The following is a 27391-nucleotide window of genomic DNA, read 5'->3' as shown; positions in this document are numbered from 1 at the left end:
ATCGAGACGACCACGACCGAGACACAGGAGCACACTCCATCGACGGAGACTCCAGCAGAGGATCAGAGGCATTCTAGTACGACACCCAGAGTGTCATTGAGGACCTATTCTACATTTTCACATTTCACATTTCATTTTCAGTTTTACTTCTTGTACTTGTACTTCAGACATTGTATTAGATTCACCACTTCGTATTTGATGGTCTCATAGGTCATTTTGGCCTTTTGAAGACGTTAATATATCATTTCATTCTCACTCTCTCTCTCTCTCTCTCTCTCTCTCTCTCTCTCTCTCTCTCTCTCTCTCTCTCTCTCTCTCTCGTGCATCAAAGAGTAGCAATCACAAGGTATTGGATGCATTAAAATTTTGGAGCTAAGCAGCTGCCTTCAGAGCCAAAAATATTAATCAACTCTTGCATTCCATTGGCCCTTCAAAGAATCCCTTTGCTTACATTGCAAGGAGTAGTCCCTCTCCTTGAAGGGACTCATAGAAAGGCATAGTACCACGGCGGCATGTATCGGTGACATGCTTCTGCTTAACCTCAATTCGGATCAATTTGGGATTCACCTTCTTTGGAAATTGAGTTTCTTAATCCCATAAGCAAAGACAAACAAGAATATGACTGTGAGTCCAAGATGCACCACTGCCACAACTCCTAAGAAGTCATGATCATATCCAAGTATGTCTTTGATGAATTGTTTCACGTACTTTTGGGTGCCCACAGCATCAGGATCCTGGACAATAGTCTCAATGTCACCCAGCTGAGATGCAATAATGCCATAAATGGACCATTGTATAGGATCAGCCCAAGAATACCATCTCCACCAAATGGGAATATTCTGCAAAACAAACAGCCAATTTGATCATAAGCAAATCAAAGTAGGAAGTACATTTACATTCAACTGCCCCAGTCACTTCCCGTGTCGTCTCACAGCCAGAAACTTAATCCATGGCTTGATTTACCTTCCGAGGGATGATAAACCCAGAGAACAAATTCCAGAAAGTGAAGAAGGCTGATGAAATTATCGCCGCAAAATGAACATTTGGTGTAATGGCCACGCTCATCATTCCGTAGTAAGTGAAATAGAGAAAGGTGAAGAACATAAAGAAGAAGAAATAGAAGAATTTGACTGCTGTCCATGGGAAATTGATCATTGAAAATACAAAGATTACATATATCAGGGTCTGAACGAAAACATAGGGAACTTCAATGGCAGCCTGCAAGCTCACAAACAAAGCCATGATTTTTAGTACATATATTGAATCGAGATGAGCAGACACTATGCATAGCAAATCTATCTGTGGAGAACCTGAGCAAAGGCATACGGGAGCGCAGAATACATTCCTGCCCCTCTCTCACGGTAAAAAACGGTCCTTTCTATACCAACTACAGGTTCCACCGTGCTTGCATTGCTGAATCCAAGAAAGAGTGTTGCCGAATATATCGCACCAATGAGGTTGAACACATCCTGAACTGTGTCCCTGCAATTATTACAAACAATAATGCATGTATAAGAAACAAAGAACTCCGATCTGATCGTGCTTGTGGCATGCCTATTACGACTGCTCGTTAAAAAACATTAAGCCTTACAGTTTGTGTCCCAGATTCCAGAATATTGTTCCGAACAGAAAACCAATAGCAGCTGTGAATAGAAGTCGAACAGCATTGTAGTACGGATTGCGCCAGTATGACCAATGTTGCTTCCAGAGGCAGGCCCAGCACTGCTCAAGAAAATTTTGCGAGTATTTGGTTGCAAATGAGAGCTCCGTGGAACCAGGTGTGGGAACACTCAGCTCTTTTACTAGAGCTTGATTCTTTCTGATCACAAGAAGCAGATCATTAACGATCAACAGTATCATTCCAAAATCAAATAAAAGTTTAACATGCCAATCCCTTACTGATACACAGAAGAATTCCTGTAGATCTCTGCAAAATCAACATTGAGGCGAGCCTCTGCAGATGGTGAGCTAATGTCAAGCATCCAAGTTGCAGGGTTGTACCCATCCTTAATGGGCTGAACTCCTTGAATTCCCTGTAGAGTACCGATATCTTAAAAGGCTGTGATTAAAAGGTGAAGTTTGTTTGCTAAGGCTCAATTTAAGAGTCTTGCCTCGAAATATTCTATGAGATGGCAAGAATGGATACCCAAAGGACCTGCATAGATGGCTTGCCCACCTCTTTTGAGCAAAAGCAGCTGCGCAACAAAGAAGGTCAACTTAGCTAGCAATGTAAAATTTGAGACAGCCAACCAGCATAATTGAAACTCTTTGAGTGTCTGCAAGCCCAAAGGTGAAACCACTGGACATCAACAACTATAACACAAAGACAGTAGCATAACCACTCTAAACAACAACAATAACATAAAGCAAACATATGAGAGCTTCTGTTTCTCGCCATCCCAGCTCCACTAAACAAAACTTATTCTAGCTTGGCCAGACTCATGGCAAGGGATAAAGGGGGCCTTGGAGCTGACAATCATAGTTACCCGGAAACTCCATTTTGGGGCTCATCATATCGGAAACTCTGTTTCAAGAATCATTGCAGCCAATTGAGCTCAAGACATCAAGACTCCAACATTGCGACCCATAGGCAAGGGTGCAAAAGGAGAAGAAGAGGCATGGGTGGATCGTCTTCTTACTTTAGCTGGGCTTGAGTGAAAGAGAGAAGCTACCTACGAGTTCTACTGGAGAAGGCCATATAAGCAAAAGATAAGATAGACACCACAATAAAAGACAAGTGAATCAAGGAAGGGGGCTAAGTGCTAAGGTACAATAATCGCCTTAATAACAGGCTTGATGCCAAATTCAATACTACATGGGGCCCCATACATTGTCAAAAAGGACTTCAATTCCAGTTATTATGAATTGATGGACTTGGGTGGAAAGGAGCATCCTAGGAAGGTGAATGGCTACCGACTAAAGCATTATTTAAGCTGCATCCTTCCAAAGGACAGAAGACCAAGCAAGTCAAGGAGAAGCCTAAGAAGGTATGCTACTATTGTTGTTCTTCATCTCATCAAGTAAATCATGCGCTCCTCGGTATGTGATGCATAGAGATACAAAGACACCCGTTTCTCGTTTCCGCCATGCCATTTCTTAAGGAAGTCCCTAAGAGGGCATACAAATTATAACTATTTTATTTCCAAGAGGATGTTCATTATAACTATTTTATTTCCAAGAGGACGTTCTAATCTGTTCCCTTGCAAAGATCAAGCCTTGTACGTTTTGAATGGTCTTGCCAATCTTGTTCCCATTTCCCGTTTCATGTAACTATGGGCCTTGCTTTTTACATAGCTCAAGCAGTGGTGGTGATAAGTGGAACTCATGTAGAACTCATAGGTAGCTTCTCTTTTCCACTCAAGCTCAGCTACAGCTCATGATGACTCCCCATGACCCTGCCACATGATACATGTGGGACTTGATAAGCATGATGACTCCCCATTGTCCTGCCACATGATACAAGTGGGACTCAGACTTTTTTCTTCTATATTAGCTAGAACAGGTTTCTTCAGAAATGTGCTTGCTGAGCACAACTCAAGTAGTTCCTTTGAAGGACAAACCTTTTTTCTCCTTTGGATATCAAGATGCATCGCAAATATGTCAGGAATTTTTCAAGCAGGTTCGCATAATCAGATGACTCAAATATTGATCTTTGCCAAACCTATCACAAACACTCAAAGAAAATGCAAGAAAAGCTCTCAAGCTTCGGAGTTTAACCAAGTGGAATGTGGAACACTGCATTTTATTTCATTAGCTCAAGTGGTAGTAGGGCCTCAAACAAACCTCATCAAAGGCTTCAAAGATGTCAATGCTTGGCTGATGTATTGTGCATACCACAGTTCGTCCAGTATCAACAGTGTTACGCACAGTTCTCATGACTATTGCTGCAGCTCTTGCATCCAAGCCAGAGGTGGGCTCATCCATAAAGATTATTGATGGATTTGCAACCAATTCAACAGCAATTGTAAGTCTCTTTCTCTGTTCTGTGGATAACCCATTGACTCCAGGAAGACCCACTAAAGCATCTTTGATGGGTGTCAGCTCAACAAGCTCCATGACTTCCTCCACAAACATCTAAAAAGAAAATATTCCTATATGATGTTCATGAGAAACAGCAAGGACTACTATTTCCCTGCACTCAAGTCTCAAATACAAGTAGCTTATTGCAGTGCTATACTTCTTACCACTCTGGTTGTCTTGTCCACTTCCTTCGGTAGACGAAGCCATGCAGAGAATACAAGCGACTCCACAATAGTAACATTCGGAGAGTGAATATCATTTTGTTCACAATAACCTGAGATCCTAGAAAATGTCTCCTGCTTCTTTGGAAAGCCAGAGATGCTAATGCTACCCTCTATGTACCCTCCAGTCTTTCTTCCGGCTAACACATCCATCAAGGTAGTCTTTCCAGCACCACTAACACCCACCAAAGCAGTCAGCACACCTGGTCTGAAGGCACCACTTACATCTTGCAGCAGCTGAAGTTTCTCCTCCATTATTCCTTGCCTTTTCATTTCCTGCATGGTACCAGTACATGATAACTCAAAAAGAGTAAGGGATAGAGTTTACCCTCTTAACTCTGGACCTACTTGAAGACTTTGTAAGGGCATAAAAAATCTTACTATGGGCATGTCAACATAGTAATTGATTGAGTTGAATGCAATCGATAACGGCTGAAAAGGAAGAACCATTCCACGTTTTTGATCTGTGACTGTAATTTCAGTGCCTTTAAAATCACTAGAGGGCACATTGGATCCCTTTTCTTTGGATTCGCTTGCTGCACCTGAAGGCAATCATTTTGAGAGACATTTATGAAATCAGATGAGCATTGAAAACTATTTATCACTTGATGTGAGGTTATATCGGTCAGAAAGCATGCTTTAAATAAGAAATCTAGAGCATTCAAAGGGGGCTTCAATTTGCAGACAGCTTCTATTTTAATTTGGAGTTACCATTTGAGGAGTGAGCTGACGTAGATAACTCTATGCCCTTACTGCTTCCTTTAGAGTCCTTTGAATCTTGACTGGCCAATATTGCCTGAGGCTTACTAAGAGCTGCAAACGGAACATCGTGAATAAAAATCACAAGAGAATACTCCATATGGTGAAAAACAAGATTGTTCGTTCAAAAACTTCCATACGATTGAGATATGTAAGTGCCAATGTGAATAAAGCATTGAACAATATGGCAAATCCGATCAAAGCTCCAATGCAAATCCAGTACCAATGCTCCTCTGTGAAGAATCCACGCGACTTCAAGACAGCTGTTCCAATTGTATTTGCGTCAATACTCCCATTGTAGGGCTGTAAAAGAAAGTCTTTGGTTAAATGTTACACAGCAGTTAGCTATTTTATGCAATAAAATATTGCTGCCCCATCTACACTTGCAAAGAGATGCAATGGGCCATACTTATGCAATTGGCTTATGCATCTTCGTGGTTTTACATACTTATGATTATCCTCCTGTACTTTAACAATCCAAGGTTGGGGTTTTTAAAGTATTGACCCCAGATTTTTCTGATTCTCAATCTCCATATAGAGATTGCATATCTAGAGAATTATCTAGGCACAATTCTTCAAAACGGAGCTGGTCCCACTGTCTGTCTCCCATCATTCGCACCTCTGACCGCTTCCCATGGGTGGTTTGGCCGGTCTCCTACCACAGGTGGAAATTACTCCATTCCATTATAGGTATCTACTACCATAAGAGTTGGTTCTTTCTTAGTTTTGTGTCAGTCTGTTGCTAAATGGACTATTTTCTTATTTTTCTAAGTAATTTCTATTTAATGAAATTAGGATATTTACTTGTGTGCACTTACTTGAACCGTAAAGGTTAGGAAATGTAGATCTACTGGAACTATTAAAAGCCATCACGAACGAATAACTTTGATGTGTCATATGATGGGTGACATTAAGCAACGCGAAGGGGTTGTACCGTTAGTTCGGTAGGAGAGACCGGGAAACGAATATTTCTGATGCGTCACGTGATGGGTGATAGGAGCATCGGAAAGGGAATATTCCATTGGTCTGGCAGGAAATCCGAATTGGAAAAAGGAATATGTCACAAACTGGTGATGTGGCAAGCCCTCAGACACATAATCTATTGACATGGCAGCAGTCCGTAAAAGGCGCCGACAAGCTGACACGTGGCAGACTAGCCCTTGGCTCATATTTATAGGCCCTTGGCCTCTAAAAAGCACTTACACGAAAAGATTCAAACTCAAAAGCATCTGGCTCAAAAGCTGCCAGTGTAAACTGTGGAAATCCGTTCAACAATCAGCGCATTTCGCAGACGTCCGTATAGTCTGCCACGTGGTAATGCAGCACAAAACGCGATCGTCCGTACGCTTTCCACGTCGTGTGTGTGTGTGTGTGTGTGTGTGTGTGTGTGTGTGTGTGTGTGTGTGTGTCCCGCTTTATTTAATCTCTTTAGGTCACTTGAGACCCATCAGACGGGGTCCCATAAGTCGGTGGAAACTCCTCTTTTAAAATAGGCCACAAGGCAAGACTTTGCAAGTTGGTAAAGATTCTTCTACTGCTGCTTCTTCACTTAGGGTTTAAGCCCCTCGGCCGGGATCTACAGGTTGGCTCCGTTCTTCAGTGGCTTGACATGTCCGGAGTTTGTGACATAACAACTGAAGTGCAAGAGATGCACGACACACGAGACGGGGAGTGGCGGAATTCCACCCCAAGAGAGCACTTGCCCCAAACGTTGGCGCCCCTTTCAGTATTTCTCTATATTGCTTCAACTAAGTAAAACTCCCATGGCTCTGCTATGCATCCTGCCAGAGTGAGATCCCATGGCTCATATTTAGAGGTCCTTGGCCTCTAAAAGCAGTTTACATGAAAAGCATTCAAGGTCCAAAAGCAACCAGCACAAAACAAGGGAAATAATTACAGCCTGCCACGTCATCAACTAGCAACATAAATCGTGGAATTCCGTACAGTTTGCCATATTTGCAAAGCGCGGGCGTCCGTAGAGCTGCCACATCATTATGCTCCATGCAAATCTTTTTGTGTGTGTATGTGTGTGTGGTCCCGCTTTATTTAATCTCTTTAGGTTACTTGGGCCCCATCGAACAGAGTCCCATAAGTTGGTCTGAATTCCTCTTAAAAATAGGCCACTCGGAAAGACTTTGCAAGTTGGTAAAACTTATTCTCCTGCTACTACTTCTCCTTCTACTTCTTCACTTAGGGTTTAGGTCCCTCGGCCAGGATCTGCATGTTGGCTCCGTTCTTGAGTGGCTTGACACATCAGCAGTTTGTGACATCCCCCCTTCTTGAAAGAAATTACTCGTCCGCAATTTCACCATATCTGCAAAACAACTCAAGTTAGCTCAAAAAGTTCCGAGGGACATTCTGATGACAATCAGTTTTCTCATTCCAGATTGGAGCTCTTGATATCCTGGGTCGTTGGCTTCCCAAAAAAATCTCATCCGATAAGGAGTCTCATTCTAGATTGGAGCTCTTGATATCCTGGGTCGTTGGCTTCCCAAAAAAATCTCATCCAATAAGGAGTCTCATTCTTGATTGGAGCTCTTGATATCCTAGGTCATTGGCTTGAAGCTTCCCAAACAATCTCATCCAATAAGGAGTATTCAGTGGTTGGCACATCACAATGCAACACAAATGCTCACATATGCATGTTACAAGACATAGAAACATAAAGTCGCCAATGAACAACCCCCCCCCCCCCCCCCCCGCAAATAACCATCCAGGTCTGGGCCATGACCTGTTCAACGACTCCCTCATCACTCCTCCCGCAGTAACAACAGTAATACTTCCCCCCTAAATAACCACAAGGGTTCAGGCCATGAGTAAAAACAGCACTTTTCAAACATTCAACACTCCCCCCGCAAATAACCACAAGGGTTCGGGCCATGAGTATGTGCAAGCATTCTCAAACATCATTTCTCACTACTCCACCCGGGAGTAAATCACCAAGCATTGAAACCAGTATTCAAACCAAAGTCAAACAATTCAAATCGACACCAAGACAGATTTAAAACAAATACCATCCATTCCAAAAAAATTCCAAACAGGATTACCAAACGAGTTCTCAAACAGATTCTCAAACAAAATTCAAACTTAAAAAGCAATTTCGACATCAGTCGAGCTCGAAAAGACGACTGGCTTTCCATCCTGAAACCTGCATCAAAATCAGGGTTAGGTTTCTTCCATAAGGTTGTATTCGACCGCAGCATGGTCCATAAGCTCTTGAGTAGTCGAAACAAGCCTCGACAGACAATGTTCCTGTAGCAGTGATAGTAGTCATCGCACTTAACCCCCAAGGCTATCAGCTCGAGAAGACACATCTATTGCAAGATGGTTATGGTTTTCGTGGCAAGCATTTCAAAATACCCCACTCTGCGAGAAGCTACACCGAAAAGAAAGATGTCTAAAGGCATGTAACTTTGAGCAAAAATTTCGTTGAAAGCTTGCCACATCCTTGGAGTGTGTGGCTTGGTAGTTATAGACATCCACCATTGGATGGCATTGCCTCTGAGAAAAACAGGGACTTGTAAAAAAGATTTCTCTTGCAAGTGATCTTTATGGCTTATGGCCTGTAAGACTGTAAGACAGAACGATGAAGGCCGGAGTGTGCCCGATGTGCGATGAAGTAAGGGTGGGAGTGGCTAATAAGTCGGTGTCAGGACACGAAGGTTCTTTGATAAATTTCTCTCTGAAACTTGAAAGAGCCATCTTGCTCTGTCTGCTCTTTGGTAGGACCAGTGTGCTTTCTGAAAAGCACGAGCCTGAAGCTCTGATACCACTATCACGGGGACAGGCACCACGAGCCAACAGAAAAGAACAGACTGAACAACTTTAATCACTTCAAATAACAACCCGCCCCTTTCGGTATTTCTTTATATTGCTTGAACTTAGTACATCGCCGGTGCTCCATCCTCTGCACCTCAACGTGGAGCAGAGAATGAGCCCTTGGCTCATATTTAAACGCCCTTGGCCTCGGAAAAGCAGTTACATGAAAAGCTTCAAACTCAAAAGCATCTAGCTCGAAAACTGCCAACATAAACTGTGGACGACCGTATAGTTTGCCACGTGGCACTATAGCGCATCTGTACATTTGCCACGTCATCAAGCTCCCCGCAGATGTGTGTGTGTGAGTGGGTCCCGCTTTATTTAATCTCTTTAGGCGACTTGAGCCCCATCGGACATGGTCCCAAAAGTTGGTGAAAACTCCTCTTTAAAAATAGGCCACTCGGCAAGACTTTGCAAGTTGGTAAAACTTCCCTCTACTCCTACTTCTTCGATGTGACGTTCCAATTAGCGCTACCGTCTAGTTGGAAGATCCACAATGCTTTCCATGTTAGTTTACTCTGGCCATATGTAGAACCGCCTCCAAGTCAACCTATTGTTGAGGAACCTCCTGAGGTTGAGGAAACATAAGAAATACTTCAATCGGAGTAGATCATTTGTCGCAAGGAGCACCACGTGCCAATAGAAAACAGACTGAACAGACTTTTAGCAATTCAATAACAACTAAAATGAAAGAGAGAGCACACGCGACACGGAGTGGCGGAATTCCATCCCAGACAGTATTGGCCCCAAACCTTGGTGCCCCTTTCGGTATTTCTTTATATTTCAACAACTGAATACAAGCCGGTACTCCATCCTCCGCACCTTCGCCCAGAAGCATGCCAGAGAATGAGCCCTAGCTTCATATTTAAAGGCCCTAGGTCCAAAAGCAGTTTACATGAAAAGCCTTAAACTCAAAAGCAGCTGGCCCCAAAAGCTGGCGCTGAAAATCAGCCAACGTAAATCACGGAAATCCATACAGGTTGCGATGTCAGCATGAAACGCGAAAATCCGTACAGTTCTGCCACATCAGAAATCAACGAAAAATCCGGAATTCCGTACAATCGCCATGTAATCTATTCCACGTGTGTGTGTGTGTGCGTGTTGGGGTGGGGGGGGGGGGGGGGGGTGTCCTGATTTATTTTATTCTCTTGTGTCACTTGGGCCCCATCGAACGGGGTCCCATAAGTTGGTAGTAACTTCTTCTTCGTCCTCTACTTATTCTTAGGGTTTAGGCCCCTCAGTCGAGATCTGCACAGTGACTCCGTTCTTCAGCATATCTGCAAAACAACTCAAAACACTCCCCAGACATCGGTCAACGTCGTTCGGAGGTTTTCTAGCATACAACGGAACGCTCCCCAGACATCAGCTTGCGTCGTTCCAAGGTTTTCAAGCATACAACGAAACGCTCCCCAGACATCCCGTTTGTGTCGTTTTTAGGTTCTTTTCTATATCGGTGTTTGGTGAAATTTCCCAAAGTGTGTGAGCTTTGGGGTTAGGGTTTCTTTGACCAGGCCAGAGATGCAACCAATCATTGCATTTGTCTAGTAAGTCACAAATACTCTCACTCTAGAAAAGTGGTCAACACTAAACTCTTAATCAATACAAAAATCCTCCTATGTTGTGCATCTCTCTCCTTGAATTCTATATCCTTAGTGGAGACTTCATTTTCTCTCTCTAGACTGTTTCTCTCTTGGCAAATTGTCTCTCTCTACAACCTGTTGATTGCATCTCTAAACTCTGCCAGACTTTCTCTATCAAAATTTTCCTGTTATAGTTTCACCTCTTGGCCCATGGTGGATCTAATATCTCCCTAGAGTTGATTGGGGAATGAGGTGTAACGGGATGGCACCATGTGCCAGCTAGAAAGAACAAAGAGACACCGAGTGGCAGAGCTCCACTCCCAGTCAGCAATGGCCCCAAAATGTGGCACCACTTTCGGTATTTCTCCAACATGTTACAACCCTACAGCTCTTCTCTGCTTCTCCGCGCGGTAGAATGCCAGAGAGCGAGCCCACAACACGTATTTAAAGGCCCCGGCCTCACTCAAAAGCTGTTCCAAAAGCTCAGGTCCAAAAGCATGCGCCCAATGGGATGTCCGTACAACATTGCCCCGTCATCATAGGTTTCCGCAAATCGAAGGCTATCCGTACAACATGCCACGTTATCAGTTGTCCACACAAAATTGAGTGTGAGTGTGTGTGTTTTAATGGCCCCCGGCCATTGAACTGCAAGTTGATTGGTTTAGGATTTTAATCTTAACCCCTTATACCTTTTAGGCCTCTCGGCCGGTCTCTGTAAGTTGGAAAGTAGTCTTCTTCTGTTTCTTCTTTTAGGGTTTAGGCCCCTCGGCTGGGATTTGCAGGTCGGCCAGCTTCTCGATACATTGCCACTTCATCAGTTTGTGACATATCCCCCTCTTGAAAAAAAAAAGTAGTTGTCCGCGATTAGATCTGCAAAACCCAATCAAGTTAGCTCAAAAACATATGAGGGTCATTCCCGAGGCTCAATCAGTTTTCTCATTCCATAACGGAGCTCTTAATATTCTAGCATAGTAAAATTAGCCATCACATCTTTTCAGGGGTGTATTGATGCACTAAAGTCATGTACCCAGGCAATCTCACCCAATTTGGAATGTATCCAGTGGTCGACACATTACAATGCAACTTAGATGATTACAAATGCAGGTTAACATCAAATGTGTGAGGACAGCGGGTAGACACACATGCGAATAACCTCCCAACCATCCTATATATAGGCCCCTGGCCCTCTTCCATATATAGACCCCTTTACTGCATGTGTGTCCGGCACATTGCTCGGGCCGTGCCCGTCTAGTCCTACCCTTGGCATGACATTACTCTCCCCTTGGAGAAGCGTTTTCGTCCTCGAAAACACAAGTGGTGGTATCTTCATAAGAACACTAATGTTTTCCACCGTGGCATCCCTCATGGATCCAACGGTTCGTTGAATCAAAACCCGGTTCATTGGGAGGTTCAATGAAATCAAGAGTAACATCTTGATTTTCTACATTGTTGTCCCTGTGCAACCGTCTTGGTTAACCGACTCATAATCAAAAGAGCGTGAAGGCTCCATTTAGAACTCACTTGAGAATGCTAAACGAGTTATCACAACTAAGAGGTTTTTAAATGCATACCCAGGTTTCAGACTTTCTGAAGCTACTGGAATGTGCAATATAACCTCGGCTCATCTTTCCATGACAGTACTATACTGACATACTCATCAGCAGCAACCAAGTCCTTGACTTGCGGTGGTTTCTTGCCAATAGTCAACCTCATCCAAACTGATGATTAAGGTTGCTAACTTGAGAATAACATACAGAGACTAGAACTAGCCGTAACATGCCTTTCATCGTATGAAGCAAACTCAAAACCAGAAAGGTAACCGATCTAGTTGTTTCACTTCTTGCTAACGTATGCACTTAGCATATCCTTTAGCGTGCTTTACTAACGTATGCACTTTGCATATCCTTTAGTACTAAATAGAATGCTTGTAAGCTACCCATCCTACGCGGGATGAATAGCAACAGTACGAGTGAGGTGCTTTCCCCCAACCACTTACAGACAGTCGCCCACGACTGACGACAAACTATGACTCAATCATTGATTATCCAGCCATATACTCGATATGGAATGGAAACAACCAACTAGGTTGAAAGCAGATTGGAGTTTCAACCAACCAATCACGAACACCCATACTCAGCCATCACCTTGTATGGCAGTGTAACAAACTGCTGACGTGTCAAAGCCTAAAGAATGGAGTCAACTTACAGGGGCCTAAACCCTAATTTCTGCCAGAAACCCTAAAACCCTAATTTCTGCCAAAAACCCTAACTGCTGAAACCCTAATTCCAGAAACCCTAACTGCTGAAACCCTAATTCTGAAAACCCTAACCCTAAAACCTGCAAACCCTAATTTCTGCAAGAAACCCTAATTGCTGCAAACCCTAATTCTGAAACCCTAACCCTAAAACCTGCAACCCTAATTTCTGCCAAAAACCCTAACCCTAACCCTAAGGCAGCAGACAAATTCCGAAAATTGCGCTGACATGATGACGTGGCAGGCTATACGGATTTTCGTAAATTGCGCTGGCAGCTTTTGGCATTGCTTTTTGGACCAGAAGTTTTTGAAAACTTTTTATGTTTTTTGGACGAGAAGCTTTTGAGTTTGAAAGCTTTTCATATAAACTGCTTTTCAGGCCAAGGGCCTTTAAATATGAGGCTAGGGCTCATTCTCTGACATGCTTCCTGGAGAAGGTGCAGAGTCTGGAGTACCGGCTTGTACTTTGATGATGCAATATAAAGAAATACCGAAAGGGGCGCCAAGGTTTGGGGCCAATACTCTCTGGGGTGGACTTCCGCCACTCCGTGTCGCGTGTCGTCTCTCTCTTTCAGTTCAGTTGTTATTGAAGTGCTAAAAGTCTGTTCAGTCTCTTCTTTTCTATTGGCACGTGGTGCCCGCATTTGTGACAGTGGTATCAGAGCATCAGGCGTGTGCTTTTCTGAAAGCATACCGGTCCTACAAAAGAGCAGACACAGCTTTATTTGAGACTTATCAGCCACTCCCAACCCGGACTTATTAGCCACTCCCACCCTTACTTCATTGCACATCGGGCACGCTCCCGTCTTCACCGCAGTGTCTTATAGGGCATAAACCAATTAAGATCACTTGCAAGAGAAGGACCCAGATTTGTTTCAAGTCACTGTTTTTTTTTCTCAGAAGCAGTGTCATGCAGATGTTGATGTCTACAGCTACCAAGCAGCATACTCCAAGGACTTGGCAAGCTTTCAAGAAATTTTTTGCCCGAAGTTATCCTTCGGAGTGCAACTTCTGGCAGAGTGGGGTATCCTGAAATGCTTACCATGGAAACCCTAGCAGATTATAACTTGAAGTTTCTCGCCATCTCCCAGTAGATGTCTCTTTACGATCAGATGACCTTGGAGGTTCGGTGTGATCGCTATCTCTTCGGACTACCATCGCCGCTAAAGAAACACTGTTTGTCCAAGAGCTGATGGACCATGCTGTGCTCGGCTACGACCTTATGGAAGAAACCTAACCCTAATTTTTGGTGCAGGTTTCAGGATGGAAAGTCAGTCGACTTTTCGAGCTCGACTGATGTCGAGATTGCTTTTTAAATTTGAGTTCTGTTTGAGCTTATTTGGTGATCCTGTTTGGAATTTGTTTGAAATGGATGGTATCTGTTTTGAACCTGTTTTGGTGCCGATTTGAATTGTTTGACTCTGGTTTGATACTGGTTTCAATGATTGGTGATTTTACTCCCGGGTGGAGAAGTGGTAAATACTGTTTTGGTATTGTTTGAACCTCGGAACGACGCAGGCCGATGCCTGGGGAGCGTTTCGCTGTATGTTTGAAAACCTCCGAACGACGCAGGCCGATGCCTAGGAAGCGTTTGGTTGTATGCTTGTAAAATAATTATTGTTGTGACTCCCGGCCCGGACCTGGATGGTTATGCGGGAGGAGTATTAAGAAGTCTGAGCAGTGGTTACTCTCAGCACCTCCAAACGACGCAGGCTGCGGTCTAGGGGGCGTTTGGTTGTAAAAGGCCTCTATATCTCCCGGCCCGGACCTTTTTAGGTTATGCGGGAGGAGTGATGAGGGAGTCGTTGAATATCTCCCGGCCAGGACCTTGTTAGGTTATGCGGGAGGAGTGTTCATCGGCGGCTTTATGTTTCTATGTCTTGTAACATGCATATGTGAGCATTTGTGTTGCATTGTGATGTGCCAACCACTGAATATTCCTAATTGGATGAGATTGCCTGGGTATGTAATTTTAGTGCATCAAGACACCCGTGGAAGATCAGTACGGTCTGGGTGTGATGGCTAATTTTACTACGCCGGAATATCAAGAGTTCCGATCTGGACGAAAGGAGAAGCTAACTCCTTGATCAAAACATCCGATAGGAGCAGCTAACTCCTTGATCAAAACAGCAGAAAGGAGAAGCTAACTCCTCAATAAAAAGAGCAAACTGATTGTCCCTCGGAATGACCCTCGAAAATTTTTGAGCTAACTTGAGTTGTTTTGCAGATATGTTGTAATCGCGGACGATTACTCTCTTTCAAGAAGGGGAGATGTAACAAACTCCTGACGTGTCAAAGCCTAAAGAATGGAGTCAACTTACAGGGGCCTAAACCCTAATTTCTGCCAGAAACCCTAAAACTCTAATTTCTGCCAAAAACCCTAACTGCTGAAACCCTAATTCCAGAAACCCTAACTGCTGAAACCCTAATTCTGAAAACCCTAACCCTAAAACCTGCAAACCCTAATTTCTGCAAGAAACCCTAATTGCTGAAAACCCTAATTCTGAAAACCCTAACCCTAAAACCTGCAACCCTAATTTCTGCCAAAAACCCTAACCCTAACCCTAAGGCAGCAGACAAATTCCGAAAATTGCACTGACATGATGACGTGGCAAGCTGTACGGATTTCCGTAAATTGCGCTGGCAGCTTTTGGCATTGCTTTTTGGACCAAAAGTTTTTGAAAACTTTTTATGTTTTTTGGACGAGAAGCTTTTGAGTTTGAAAGCTTTTCATATAAACTGCTTTTCAGGCCAAGGGCCTTTAAATATGAGGCTAGGGCTCATTCTCTGGCATGCTTCCTGGAGAAGGTGCAGAGTCTCGAGTACCGGCTTGTACTTTGATGATGCAATATAAAGAAATACCGAAAGGGGCGCCAAGGTTTGGGGCCAATACTCCCTGGGGTGGACTTCCGCCACTCCGTGTCGCATGTCGTCTCTCTCTTTCAGTTCAATTGTTATTGAAGTGCTAAAAGTCTGTTCAGTCTGTTCTTTTCTATTGGCACGTGGTGCCCGCATTTGTGACAGGCAGGGTGGAAACTCATACTAAATCTACAAGAGAGATTGCATTGGCAGTGCAAAAAATTGCAGAAACAATAATGTCCATGAATTTGCATGCCGCTCCGAATAAATTTGTGTTAAACACTAGGGCCCATAACACCTAGTGTGCATGCATTTAACACAAACATATCCGAACCGCAATTCCATGACGAGACTTTCCACGGTACGTACGTGAAAGTCTTGCAACAAATTTGGACCATAATAGAATGTGACAACCCGATCACACCTAGGTACCAACCATGAGACATTCTCATGAATATAGCATATTTGGCAACAAAAGTTGGACCATAACAGAATGTGACAACCCAATCACACCTAGGTACCAACCATGAGACATTCGCATGTACATAGCATACTTAGCTATATGTAGAAACGACCCTCCGTTAAGGTGGTTTCACAGCACTTGTAATCGTAACGAGTTTGTACTTAGTACCCGACAATTTCTAGCCACTGAAATTGCTCCTGATACTGTGTGCTTAATATGGTCGAACCAATGGATGCGACCAGCACCTAGGGACTTCGTCGCGACACATTGGTAAAAAGTTGGCGCCAGTGTCAGTCCAAGAGACTCATATTCTCCACATGTGGAATATGTCTCAAACAAGGATATCAAGAAAAGCGACATCCATCAAGTACGAGCTGGTACTTGTGTGTGGAGGTAATTGCAAACACTCCGCGACAAGAGTGAGAGGGACCCTCATTATCATGCTCCACACTGGCTAAACTGAACTCCTTGAGTTCGAAGACCATGTTGTATCCCATGTGACAACATGTGCCAAATCGAACCCTACAACTAGGTTCGTAACAGCATAAGGTATAGTGGACGCTACGGTCCAAAATACTCTGTTCTAACATGCCCTTGGCATGGCTTTGAAACATTCAAGCGTATTTATACGACTTGCACTGGAAACCGTGGGTGTTGCCTGCGCAATCCAACCCCTTGGTTAACATCTACGTAGTCAAACCCCTTGGTAAGACCCTCTGTAGAAACTGCTCAACTAGCAGGCAACGGTAACCAACATAGTTAACCGTGTACATAATGATTGGAATCAACTCGAAAAGTTAGATTCGTCCACTACCGTGTGGTAGATTGCGGAATTCTTTCCTTGAAAGTTTAACTGGGAGAGATCAAACTGTGATCCTCAATGCCTATGGGGTGATTTAGCAATCACCCTCCGCGTCGTACCCCAAACAATATGTCCATAGACACTCCGTAGTGCTATAGAGAGAGCAAGAAATCCACACAAGTGAACTGCCTAGCTCTTGTGGACAGCCATGTTGTCTCAACTGATTGCTGTATCTATACTTCCTTGTAGAGATCAGCTGCTGTGAGTTGAAGATTTATCAAAAACTCAACTTGAGTGTCGCACTGAAAATATGTAGTGCAAAAATGACACTGTAAACATCCTGAATGACAAGACCCTTGCTTGTCCATTAACGTCGATGTATACTTCCCTGGGTAGATCTGTTCAGTCTTGAAAACAATCACCCAAAGAATGCCAATAGTTGGGTCTTACCCTTGGCCTGACAATGGCTCTTAGCTTGTGTGGCTCATAGCCCTTGTGCAAATTAGTGTTCAATGGACGAACCGATGAAGACTAATTTGAGTAGCATCTTAGCCACGTGCTAGCTGAGAGTTAGAGCACCTTGGCTCAGGCTGACTCACGAGCAAAACACGTATCAAAAGCTTCTCAGAAGATTTTTTTATTTTTCCCTTAAAGAGAGAGAGAACGAGAGAAGAAGAGCATGCTGGGCTGAGGAACTATCCTTAAGTGTTTAGAGTGGGTGCCCAAGCTGTGTGCTCTTACGCATCGTATGCCTGACGTGCAACTTATCCTATAAGCATTCCACAGTTTTCTGGTATGACGCTCTCATCGAGAGAGGTAACAGAAACACAACTCACTCCGACCCACCTACCTTGTAGGGGTCGTGATTGTATGAGTACGACTGAGCTATGGCACTTTGCCCATAAAATAAGTCTTAGATTGAGGTTCCTTTTAGTGTTGTTGTGTGTTAATAGCAACCAACAATCATGTTAAACAATCCTATGAAACAATCCATCACGTATGTTGTCCTTGACAGAGTTACGAGTGTGATAGCGGAAGCGTAATCCATGATGGGGTGGAGGTGAGTCCACCTGGCTAACATGCCTTACATGCAAGCTTGTAAGCCCGTGGCTACTATGACGGCCTCAAGCGTGGGAGCCGAAACCAGAAGTGCCTTGCACAACCTGCATTGGTAGTGGGACATCATAACCGGATATCACCACACCTAAAATGGGAGCAAACTGCAGGTCATACCAGTTCCCCAAACTTGCGTGCCAATACCCTTGATGCCAAAGCAATGGGCAGTAGCATGGCACGCAGGAGAAGCCTCGCTTCATGTCGAATTATCAAAACACTTTGCTTTACGCGACAAACAACATGTTCCAAAGTAAACATGAAAACATGCAAAACAAACAAATTTAAAATTTGGCTAATCTGGTTATCTTTTTGTAACCAGTTTTCCTGAACCGGTGATGGAGAAACTCGTTCCCATCAGGCTCGTAGCCTATTTTGCTATGCGAGAGAGAGTTGGCGTGTGTATCATATACACCTTGTGTGTATGTAATGACATAACAATGCAAGCAAATTGGTAAATCCTTCCCTAGTTTGTATGCTCTTAGCATATGCCAAATGTGGGGAGTCTCAATGCAAGATGCATAAATTGAAGCCGTGCTTCACATATTTACTTATGAAATTCTTGAGAGCTCATAGCTACTGGATATTCATGTTGACAAATGTATGTCATATCAAAAGAAAGTCGACCTTGTCGATCATTCACAAACAATAGACCTTGTCTACTTGTAAATCTCATTAAGTACTCTTGTCGACGAATCTTACTTACCGCCGATTTCAAGAAACGGTGGCAATTAGTCGGCCATGCCGACCATGTGTGCCGCTATCGGCTGCCCTACTCATGCTTGGCTCTATGAATGATAGCCCTGATCAATCATTCCATTGCATACAAGAGTTATCAAGCACTTGCTCAATAACTACTCTACGTCATGCTGTCAAGGGCCTTGCCCAATTTGCAACCAATGTGGAATTGTGTGAACTTCCATGCTCTTACCTCCTAGGTTTGAGTGCCATGGTTCGTGATAATCACCACATGGTGCGGTTGAACGATGTATACGTATGGAAGCCTTGCTTTGCCGCACCCCTAAACTCAAAGGTAAAGAAAGAAAGGCTCTTGCCAGACATTCCTGAAATCGGCCATGCCGATCATCAATCTGGCCATGCAAAACAGCGGTGCAATAAGATCAATCTCCGGTGCCAACAAGAACTTTGTAAAAAAGATAATGGCGTACCTCATGAACGCATTATAGGTAGAGAAACCTTGCTTCTCCGCAAGCCCAAACTCAGGGCTCTTGCTAGTCGCCCTGAAATCGGCCATGCCGATCAACGATGCAACCATGCAAAACAACTGTGTACGCATGAGCCGAAGTAGGCACCGGAGCCGAAGTAGGCACCGGCCTTGCCGTTGCATCAAATATCAAGCTTAGAAATTCGTTCTGTATAAGTCTGCAAAATAGCATCACATAGGGATTAAGAAAATCCTCGGAAGTAAGAAAAGACCAACCTGATGAGCATGGCGTTCGTCCGTGTACGCGGGAAATATAGCTGCCATTCGATCAACAATATCGTCTTTGCCTAGGAGCTTTGCCCCTTCACCAAGCAGAACAACAGGCCGTGCCTGACGAGCATGCTCAGTCGAGTTACTTCTGTTGGATGCCCATCATAGGGAGAAGTTGTGCTTCTAATGTAGATTGTCGTGTCCAAGCCGTTAAGGTTATGGCGCTGCCAAAACCGTGCCAAGAACCATGACGTCGATGTTGACATCTCCAAGCATGCAGCTGCTCAAGGATACCACGCTAGAATCTCCCTCATGCATGCTAGGAGAAGATACTGAAAATAGGGGCCTTGCCCGTGGGTAAGTGCCCTTGCATGGTCAAGCTAGGGCACTAAAACATAAAAAACATAAAAAATTGTTCCTTGCATAGCGGCTGCAGACAGCGTGAGCAAGGAAGTAGGCCAAGCAGCCGCTGCAGACCTTCTCCAGGCAAGCTCATGTGACGAAAAACTCTTCAAATTGCAACGCGAATTCATCAAGCCCTTCTGCATGCAATTGTACGCAGGTCGAAAAACGCTTTCTTGGTGCACTGGAGCCCCTTCACGCGCAGTCTGCAGCCGGTTTAGACCTTCCTCTTCTCAAATGAAACCGTTTCCTGCCTTGTCGACCTTTCATGACCGCCATGACCTTTTTGAAGTTTGTTACCCGAGCAAGAGCCACAACCAGGCTCCTCAATAACACCATGGAAGAGGTTGCTGGTCCTTTGCATGGTTTCATGCAGCCCACAACAACTTCGTCCTTCCTCAAAGCGAGAGAGAGAGAGAGAGAGAGAGAGAGAGAGAGAGAGAGAGAGAAAGCGAGAGAGAGACCGAGCTTCCGTGAAAGCCATGCATCGCCATGAACAATCACCATCTCCGTCTTCCCTGCTCCTTCCTCTCCACATTGCTCTGATACCAATGTGAGGACAGCGGGTAGATAGACATGCGAATAACCTCCCAACCATCCTATATATAGGCCCCTGGCCCTCTTCCATATATAGACCCCTTTACTGCATGTGTGTCCGGCACATTGCCCGGGCCGTGCCCGTCTAGTCCTACCCTTGGCATGACAAAATGCTTATTTTTTACCATAATTTCCTCAAGCCTTGAGCCACAGACAATTGTCAGTGCCTGATTAAGCCTTGACTTGATATATGTCAACTTTCTTTTGATACATGCATAAGAAAACTAATCAATGAATGCAAGGTGAATACAAAATGCAACTAAAATCAAAGGATATGTCTTTTGTGCAAGTTTAAGACAAAAGGCCTTTCCAATTTTGGGTGTTACAGATGCAGACAATGCCTTGAATTGATTTTGAGTTTGTGTAGTGCCTAGTCCCTTTTTGTAAACATTGAATCAAATAACATCATGAATGTTTAGCCTTCTAAGAGGGATCTCTTCGAAAATTTTAATTTGTGCCACCATATGAAAATTAGAGCTTTCGGTCTAGAAGATATCCTTAACCATTTGAAGGTTCACACAACCACCTTTTAATACACATGGCAAGATATGTGCCAGTTTATATGAGCTCCTTTTGACTGCAGAAATAAATGAACTGCATCCTAAGGTCCTTTGGCACTTATAATCCTATCTTTGGTGACCGAATTCAGCTTGAAGTGCGTCATTGGATCCACATAATGTCCATCAGACTTTGGCGGTTTTCCATGCATCCCCGACTATCCGGGGGGTTGGGGGGGGGGGGGGGGGGAGGATTTTCCAGAGAGTATTCTTCATTGGTCTTACTCGCCACTGCTTTATTTGTGGCAGGAAGGGCCATGTTATTGTAATTTGTACAAGTTAGAGAATATCTCTTGATCAGAGGCAGCACGCATCAGAACAAGAGGCACTTCATGCAAATGGAAGGTTGGAAGGTGTTAGTGTAAGGACAAGACGTGAAGCAGAAAAAACCAGGAGGAAGGAAGCAAAGAAAAGAAGACGAAGAGCTCAGAGGACAGAGGCTCCAAGGCTTGTGTATAGACACAGAGCTCCTATTTCTCTTCCCTCTTCAGATACTTCTTTGACACCTCTGCTTGATCCACCACCTGGTCCTCCAGGCACTGATTTGTCAGCAGCATAAATTCAGCTTACAAGCGGCATTTCCCTTCTTTGCCAGAAATTGCTAAGAAGTCTTCCCAGTAGAAGGCTTTGAAGACCTCTAAGCCTAGGAGGTCGTCTAGGCTTAATCCCCATTCCTAGCCTTGATTTGAGGCAATTTTGTACTTTAGATTTCCCTAGGACTTTTATCTTTTGGTGATACCATTTATGGTTGATTCTCTGTTGTTTACCTTAGGGTTTGTGCCCTTGACATGATTTTAATGGAAAGATTTTCTTTTCTGGGAAAAAAAAGAGATAGGATTAGAAGGTGGCAAGGATAGTGGCACAACCTGACAACCAAACTGAAACAATCGCACCTAGATGATTCATCACAAATGTAACTATATCTATAAAGAAGAGGCTGAATGATAAGTAACCTTGTTCCAACGATCTGCCAAAAACTCGTTGATAACCAAACTATTCTGCCCATACATAACAGGGGAGACCCAATAAGCCCAGATCCACCACTTGTGAATTCGATCTGCCATACCAATCCAGTAAAATCAACTCCCCATGCTCTTGAAGAGTACGATGCCAGCAGCACAAGCAACAAAAGTCATGTACCTTTTGAAATAACAAATCCTCCCAATACAAAGACGATCATTAACGCAAAAGATCCAAATGTACTTGCTATGATCATTGATCTTCCAACTGAACCAAGAAAGCGGAAAAGGCCTGATGCCATTTGCGAAATACAGAACAGTACCAAAAGTTGGCGAAAAAACCTGTTGATTCCAATTGATACTTAGTCAAAACAGCATTTTAATGGCTAAGGCAAGGTCAATCTCAGACCACTAACCTGCTAGGCTCTGGGGTGAATCCAATGACATAGTATGTCAAACAAACCCAGATAAGAGACTCGAGCAAGGATAAGGGTAGCCTTATTATTATGGTTGGTAAGGAGTATGACCAAGCAGGATAGAATAATTGCTCTCTTTGTTTGTAAAACACAGGCAGGCGAGAGACTACTATAGCCATCTCACTAAACCCATTGAACATGATAAGTACCAGGCCAAAAAATAGAGCACCCACATATAAATTCCCATCAGCCACTGAATTTTGATGAAGCTCGGTCCGAAGGAACACGGTCATAGCAATAAGGGTTACGGTTGTTACCTGTGGTTCGAGAAGGTGCCCAAAGGAACAGTTATTGATCGCTTCTTGGGTCTAGTGTAGGAAAAGAAATTTTTAAGGCATGAAAGGAAAGGATTGCATAAAATGCACCTGGCAGGTTTTGAAAATGTGCAGGAACGAGTTACGTTTCATGAGCAGCCATTCCCTTGCAAAGCAGGCTTTGAGAAGAGCCCTTCTCTGCAGGCCGAACCTTTTGGTTGAAAGAGCTGCCGGATGACTCCTTGATCTGTCAAACGGAACCGACAACTCCTCTTGAAGCTTCTCACCAAGGTAAAATGATTTGAAGGCTTCTGAAAATTCTGCGGCGGAGATGTATCTGTGCGGCTGGCTTTGATCTGCCCAGAATTGCGCTTGATCTTTCCTTGAAATTACCTAAGGTACAAAAACATGTTGATCAGCTAAATTATGTCAGTATCCCAAGATCAATAACTTCTCTAAGCTCACACCTCTTGCAAAAAGTCTGCAGCACTTTTACGCTCTGGGCACTTGAAGCCCATGGAGGTGAAGTAGTCAAGGACAAGCTCTCGAGGACCCTGATAAACAATCTGGCCTTCAGAGAGGAGTATCACATCATCAAAAAGCTCAAATGTCTCTGGTGCAGGCTGCAGGAGTGACACAAGCATACTTGCATCCATGACATGTACTATCTGTCGCAGACATTTTACTATTTGAAAAGTGGTGGAACTGTCCAAGCCTGTGGATATCTCATCCATGAAAAGGGCTTTTGCAGGTCCTACAAGCATCTCCCCTACACATACATGATACGTGTGCATGTTAAAAGGATGTTCCTCAGTTGTCAATTTTCAAGGTTCATCATACTGCTCAGAACTTGAAGTTATATATGACTCGTTAAGCATAATTTGGAGAAAAGACTTCATCACCATCAGCATTTTGCAAAACAGACAACTTCTATCAGGTAGCTGGTCAATTCCTTACATATATGTATGTGTATATATTTATAACAGATACATACATACATATATATGTATATAGATATATATAGAAGTTTATATAGTCAAACAATATATGCACTGATTCTCAAATCGGTTTGTAATTTTCTATGCTTGATTAAAAGTCTCTCATATTTTCAAACATGTCTAGCACCTACCTGTTGTTACGCGTTTTCTCTGGCCTCCTGATATTCCTCTTCTCATTTGATCTCCAATCAAGGTATCAGTACATATGTCCAGACCGAGAATCTATGGCAGAAAAAACATGACTTTGATCAACCAGTAGTCATCATACATATATAATAAATTTCTGCTAAAGTGCAGTTGGTACACGTATATTGAAACCTTCAAGACATAATCGGTAACAATGCTTGTTTCCTGTCCTTCCAATGCAACTGCCTGCAAAGTCAGAAGACAAGACATTCCTTAAATCTGGACATTCTTATAGCAAAGGCATGCACTTCACAACATAAATCTCAAAAAAAATTACGGATCTCTTGTTGTAATTACAAGGCTACAAGTATCATCGGTTATATACATTCAATTTGATATTCTTGTTGTATTTAACAGTATGATCATGAAAAAAATTGTATCAAACGCCAAAAGGAAAAATGGTGGGAGAAACAATGGAAGGATTGCGGTTGATGCTTTACATCCAATAAGCTTTCTTTTTATACGCAACCAGACATGTAAATTTCGTGGCATGTTAACTTCTGGATAAACATCTCCATCACATATCTTTAGTACCATACCCACTATGTTTTGATAGGTATCCTTCTTATCTAACAAGGAAAAATCAAAGACTTCATTTACCTTCATGAATACATCAATATCATGATCTGGTTTGATTCCTGCTGCCTTTTCTCGTCTAGAAAGCTCTAGCAGCATATCTGTTTAAGTTATGTATGTAAAAGAAACGGATTAACATTTTCAGACTGGGCACATAAGACAGTTTACCCACAAAATAGCAACAGTAAGTAGTACCTACCGTATCTTGTCCCCACGCCCTGGCATCGACCACAAAAGTCGAGCGTCTCACGTACAGTGAGTTCGGCAAGTTGTACATCATGCTGGCTGATATATGCAGAGGTCCTCTGAGGGACAAAGTCTTTCATCTCATGCCCATTGTAGGAAACTTTGCCAGAAACCTGACAACTACAAACCTTGTTACTTTGTAATCTTATAAGGTTTATCTCTTTTTATATTACATACAATTAGCCCAATTAGTCATCTGCCCCCTGACTACTAAACATGGAAAAATGTGGTACTTTATTTCTGAGTGGACATATAAGTGTCATAACTTGTAACATATTGATAATTCAAAATTTGGATACAATTAAAACCGAGTATATGCAAGAAACAAGCTAGGGATTTGGGAATAACCCAAAATCAGCAAGCATCATGGAGCGTGATAAATTTCGAGCGGCTCTTGCCTACGAGCAATTGCCCTGAAATTTTAAGATCGTTCAAATCAAGGGTATTCACTAGTGCCACGTAGGCACTAGCCCTTGAAATTTTACCAGATGTGGCATAATGAAACCTCATTCAAGTTGATACTTTCTCTTAAAACTGCCACTCAGAGAATAAAGGTAATAAAATCATTTATACACATACCCTCAGATCAGGAGGTAGCTTTCCTGCAAGAGCAAGCAGCAAGGTTGTTTTCCCTGAACTTGGAGGTCCAAGAAGCAAAGTCATTCTGTGAATGTCAGCAATAATGTCAGAAGTTTCTATACCGTTTCTGGCAATATGTCAGCAATAACATGGATTGGGCAAACTCACCTGGTGGGCTTAATGATGCCGCTCAAATTCTTCAGTATGTGAAGTCTATGCTTCTTTGCAGGTACAACAAAGCTGGAAAGTCCCTAACATTGTAATATGCAAGTTCTGCGATCAGTTCGGATATGACAATTTGGACAAACCCAAAAACATTTTGCCAACTGTTTTGATCAATGGTTCTTTCTCATTGCTTTTGCTTCAGCCTGCTTCATAATATAAGCGGTGTCTAATGAATTTGTGCAGATTGACTTCCATGCATGTAAAAGGTTTGTTGTCATGATAAATGCCTACTATACTTGTTTATATTTGTTGCAATTGGCTAGGAGGAGGTTTACCTCCACCAAGTTGATTAAGAAGTTGTAGAGAGTCGGCAGTGCTCTGCTTCCAACATGGACATCGGCTTCAACATTGAGATCTTCGAATCGAACTTCGATTTTGGGTAGGTCAATGCCAACACTGAGATGAAAAATTCAAGCAAAAGTTGATGCATCCTGAAGGCTATATACTTGCTACAAATGAATAAGCAGATATGTACAAGTGTATTAACTAGACATTCTATGGGAAGATTGTGCACCTAAAACCATTAAGTTCACTGATGAAAGATTGAAAAAACTACACCAAGACTGATTTAAAATAATCCAAGTTGTTCTATACATTTGCAATCTGAAATTCCATACTTGTCTATCCTCTCTCGTAGCTTTTGCAGAAAGCGCTCGTTGTCATCCTCGATGACACGCAAAATCTTCTCAACCAGCTGACTTTTCTCCGCAAAGCTAAGCTTCTTAATGTCCACCTCCTCCTGAATCAACTTGCCATCCTCATTCACAGTTTGGAGAAACCCCCTGCGGAGCCTGTCGAACGTGGGAAGCTTCTCCAATGCTACCCACTTCAGCGCCTCCTCATCATCCTCACGCGCATTCGAGTGTCGGGCGAAGACATTATCGTCCACTGCAAAGATTCTCTGGCTGGCGCTGCGTGCATCGCCCCACCCAATGCCAACTTCGTTTGCAGGCAATGCAGCCATCTGGAGACACGGGCTCGTCAATCACTCCCTGGAATAAGGGTGTACATGAGCACGAAATGCGCGTGTGTGTGTGTGTGTGTGTGTGTGTGTGTGAGAGAGAGAGAGAGAGAGAGATTTAAGAACGCATAGTCGAAGGCCCTGTGCAGCTTGTCGAAAGCTTTAACCCAAGTAGCGCAGAGGGGTGGGTGTGGTGTGTGTGTGAGAGAGAGAGCGAGAGAGAGAGAGAGAGAGAGAGAGTGGTCGGGGCGCTGTCAAGTAAGGATGCCCGCCACCCTCCCTCCCTCCCTCCCCCCCCCCCCCCCTTTCTCTCTCTAGAGATGCGGCTCTTTGTCGTCTTTCTTCCTCTCTTTCTGCATGCAGTAGATGCAATAGGCTACGTCAGAAAGGAATACCACGATCTTCTCTCTCTCTCTGTCTCTCTCTCTCTCTGTGGCATCATACTGGCACATTTAACATAAGATATAGATGAAATGGGGCCATGATATGGCTGCGAGCACTGCTTTGCATGCATTGCGTGATGCAATGGGGCAACTGCAAGCAGCCCAGGTCTTCCGATGGAAACTTCTACTCCAAAGCTGGCCAAATAAATAAGTGTCCCCTTTCACGCCCTTTTTGGTTCATTCTTCAATGAGTCCTACAAGCCTTTTTTTTTTTTTTTTTTGGCCAGCCCAAAAGGCAAAGGTTATAGAGATGCCTCTCTTTTTTCTAACTAAAATGGAAAAAAAGTTTAGTTGTATTTTCAAGCATTTTTTGATAAGCAAAAAGTGTTGATTGGTTAGTGGCACTCATTTAAATGAACAGTGTGTAAATCTAATAAAAATGGACATGTTTTGAGTTTTGAAATATTAAGTGAATGCCCATTTTCTTAGTCACCTTTGCTAGTTAGATGTTGGAATAGAAAGGCTAGTTGCTTCTTGCTAGTGGCGGTCAACTTGAGGGAAAAAGCGGCCACTGCGAAAATCTCACGGAGAGCATGTGCATAGGACACATCCTGTAATGCCTTGATTACAAACAACCATCTCTCTTCTTGTTTTGGGGGCTGTTATG

General features: G+C 43.3%; 1 protein-coding gene across 2 annotated transcripts; it reads right to left on the bottom strand.

Moving 5' to 3' along the window:
• Positions 1–339: 339 nt before the first annotated feature.
• Positions 340–26846, bottom strand: LOC147443954 (pleiotropic drug resistance protein 1-like). 2 transcript variants are annotated; one of them, XM_086526740.1, is made up of 24 exons: positions 25998–26845; positions 25656–25776; positions 25324–25406; positions 25156–25240; positions 24530–24689; positions 24355–24431; positions 23887–23940; positions 23700–23790; positions 23038–23339; positions 22682–22963; positions 22257–22573; positions 22022–22182; positions 21835–21938; positions 5141–5303; positions 4953–5054; positions 4623–4783; positions 4185–4517; positions 3784–4074; positions 2112–2195; positions 1900–2033; positions 1592–1819; positions 1311–1482; positions 964–1218; positions 340–839 (listed from the first exon to the last, which is right to left on the bottom strand). In XM_086526740.1, the coding sequence occupies exons 1-24, from the start codon at positions 26342–26344 to the stop codon at positions 564–566; spliced, it is 4383 nt and encodes a 1460-aa protein (XP_086382866.1). In that variant the 5' UTR covers positions 26345–26845; the 3' UTR covers positions 340–563. The 2 variants fall into 2 exon arrangements, with proteins under 2 accessions (XP_086382866.1, XP_086382867.1); XM_086526741.1 differs by lacking the exons at positions 21835–21938; positions 22022–22182; positions 22257–22573 and having other exon boundaries at positions 25998–26846.
• Between the last annotated feature and the right edge of the window lie 545 nt (positions 26847–27391).

This window comes from Adiantum capillus-veneris, chromosome 13 (genome assembly GCF_014529385.1).
Source record: "Adiantum capillus-veneris isolate H3 chromosome 13, ASM1452938v2, whole genome shotgun sequence".
NCBI lineage: Eukaryota > Viridiplantae > Streptophyta > Polypodiopsida > Polypodiales > Pteridaceae > Adiantum > Adiantum capillus-veneris.
This window is presented reverse-complemented; position numbering and strand designations above follow the sequence as displayed.

What these genes read in the sequence shown, in the direction of transcription:
- LOC147443954 (XM_086526740.1), bottom strand. Translation starts at nt 26,344, where the DNA reads ATGGCTGCATTGCCTGCAAACGAAGTTGGCATTGGGTGGGGCGATGCA. An exon ending in AGCTACCTCCTGATCTGAGG is followed by an intron (nt 24,690 to 25,155) that starts GTATGTGTATAA and finishes TGTAGTTGTCAG; the next exon opens with GTTTCTGGCAAAGTTTCCTA. An exon ending in TGGACAAGACAACCAGAGTG is followed by an intron (nt 4,075 to 4,184) that starts GTAAGAAGTATA and finishes TTTTCTTTTTAG; the next exon opens with ATGTTTGTGGAGGAAGTCAT.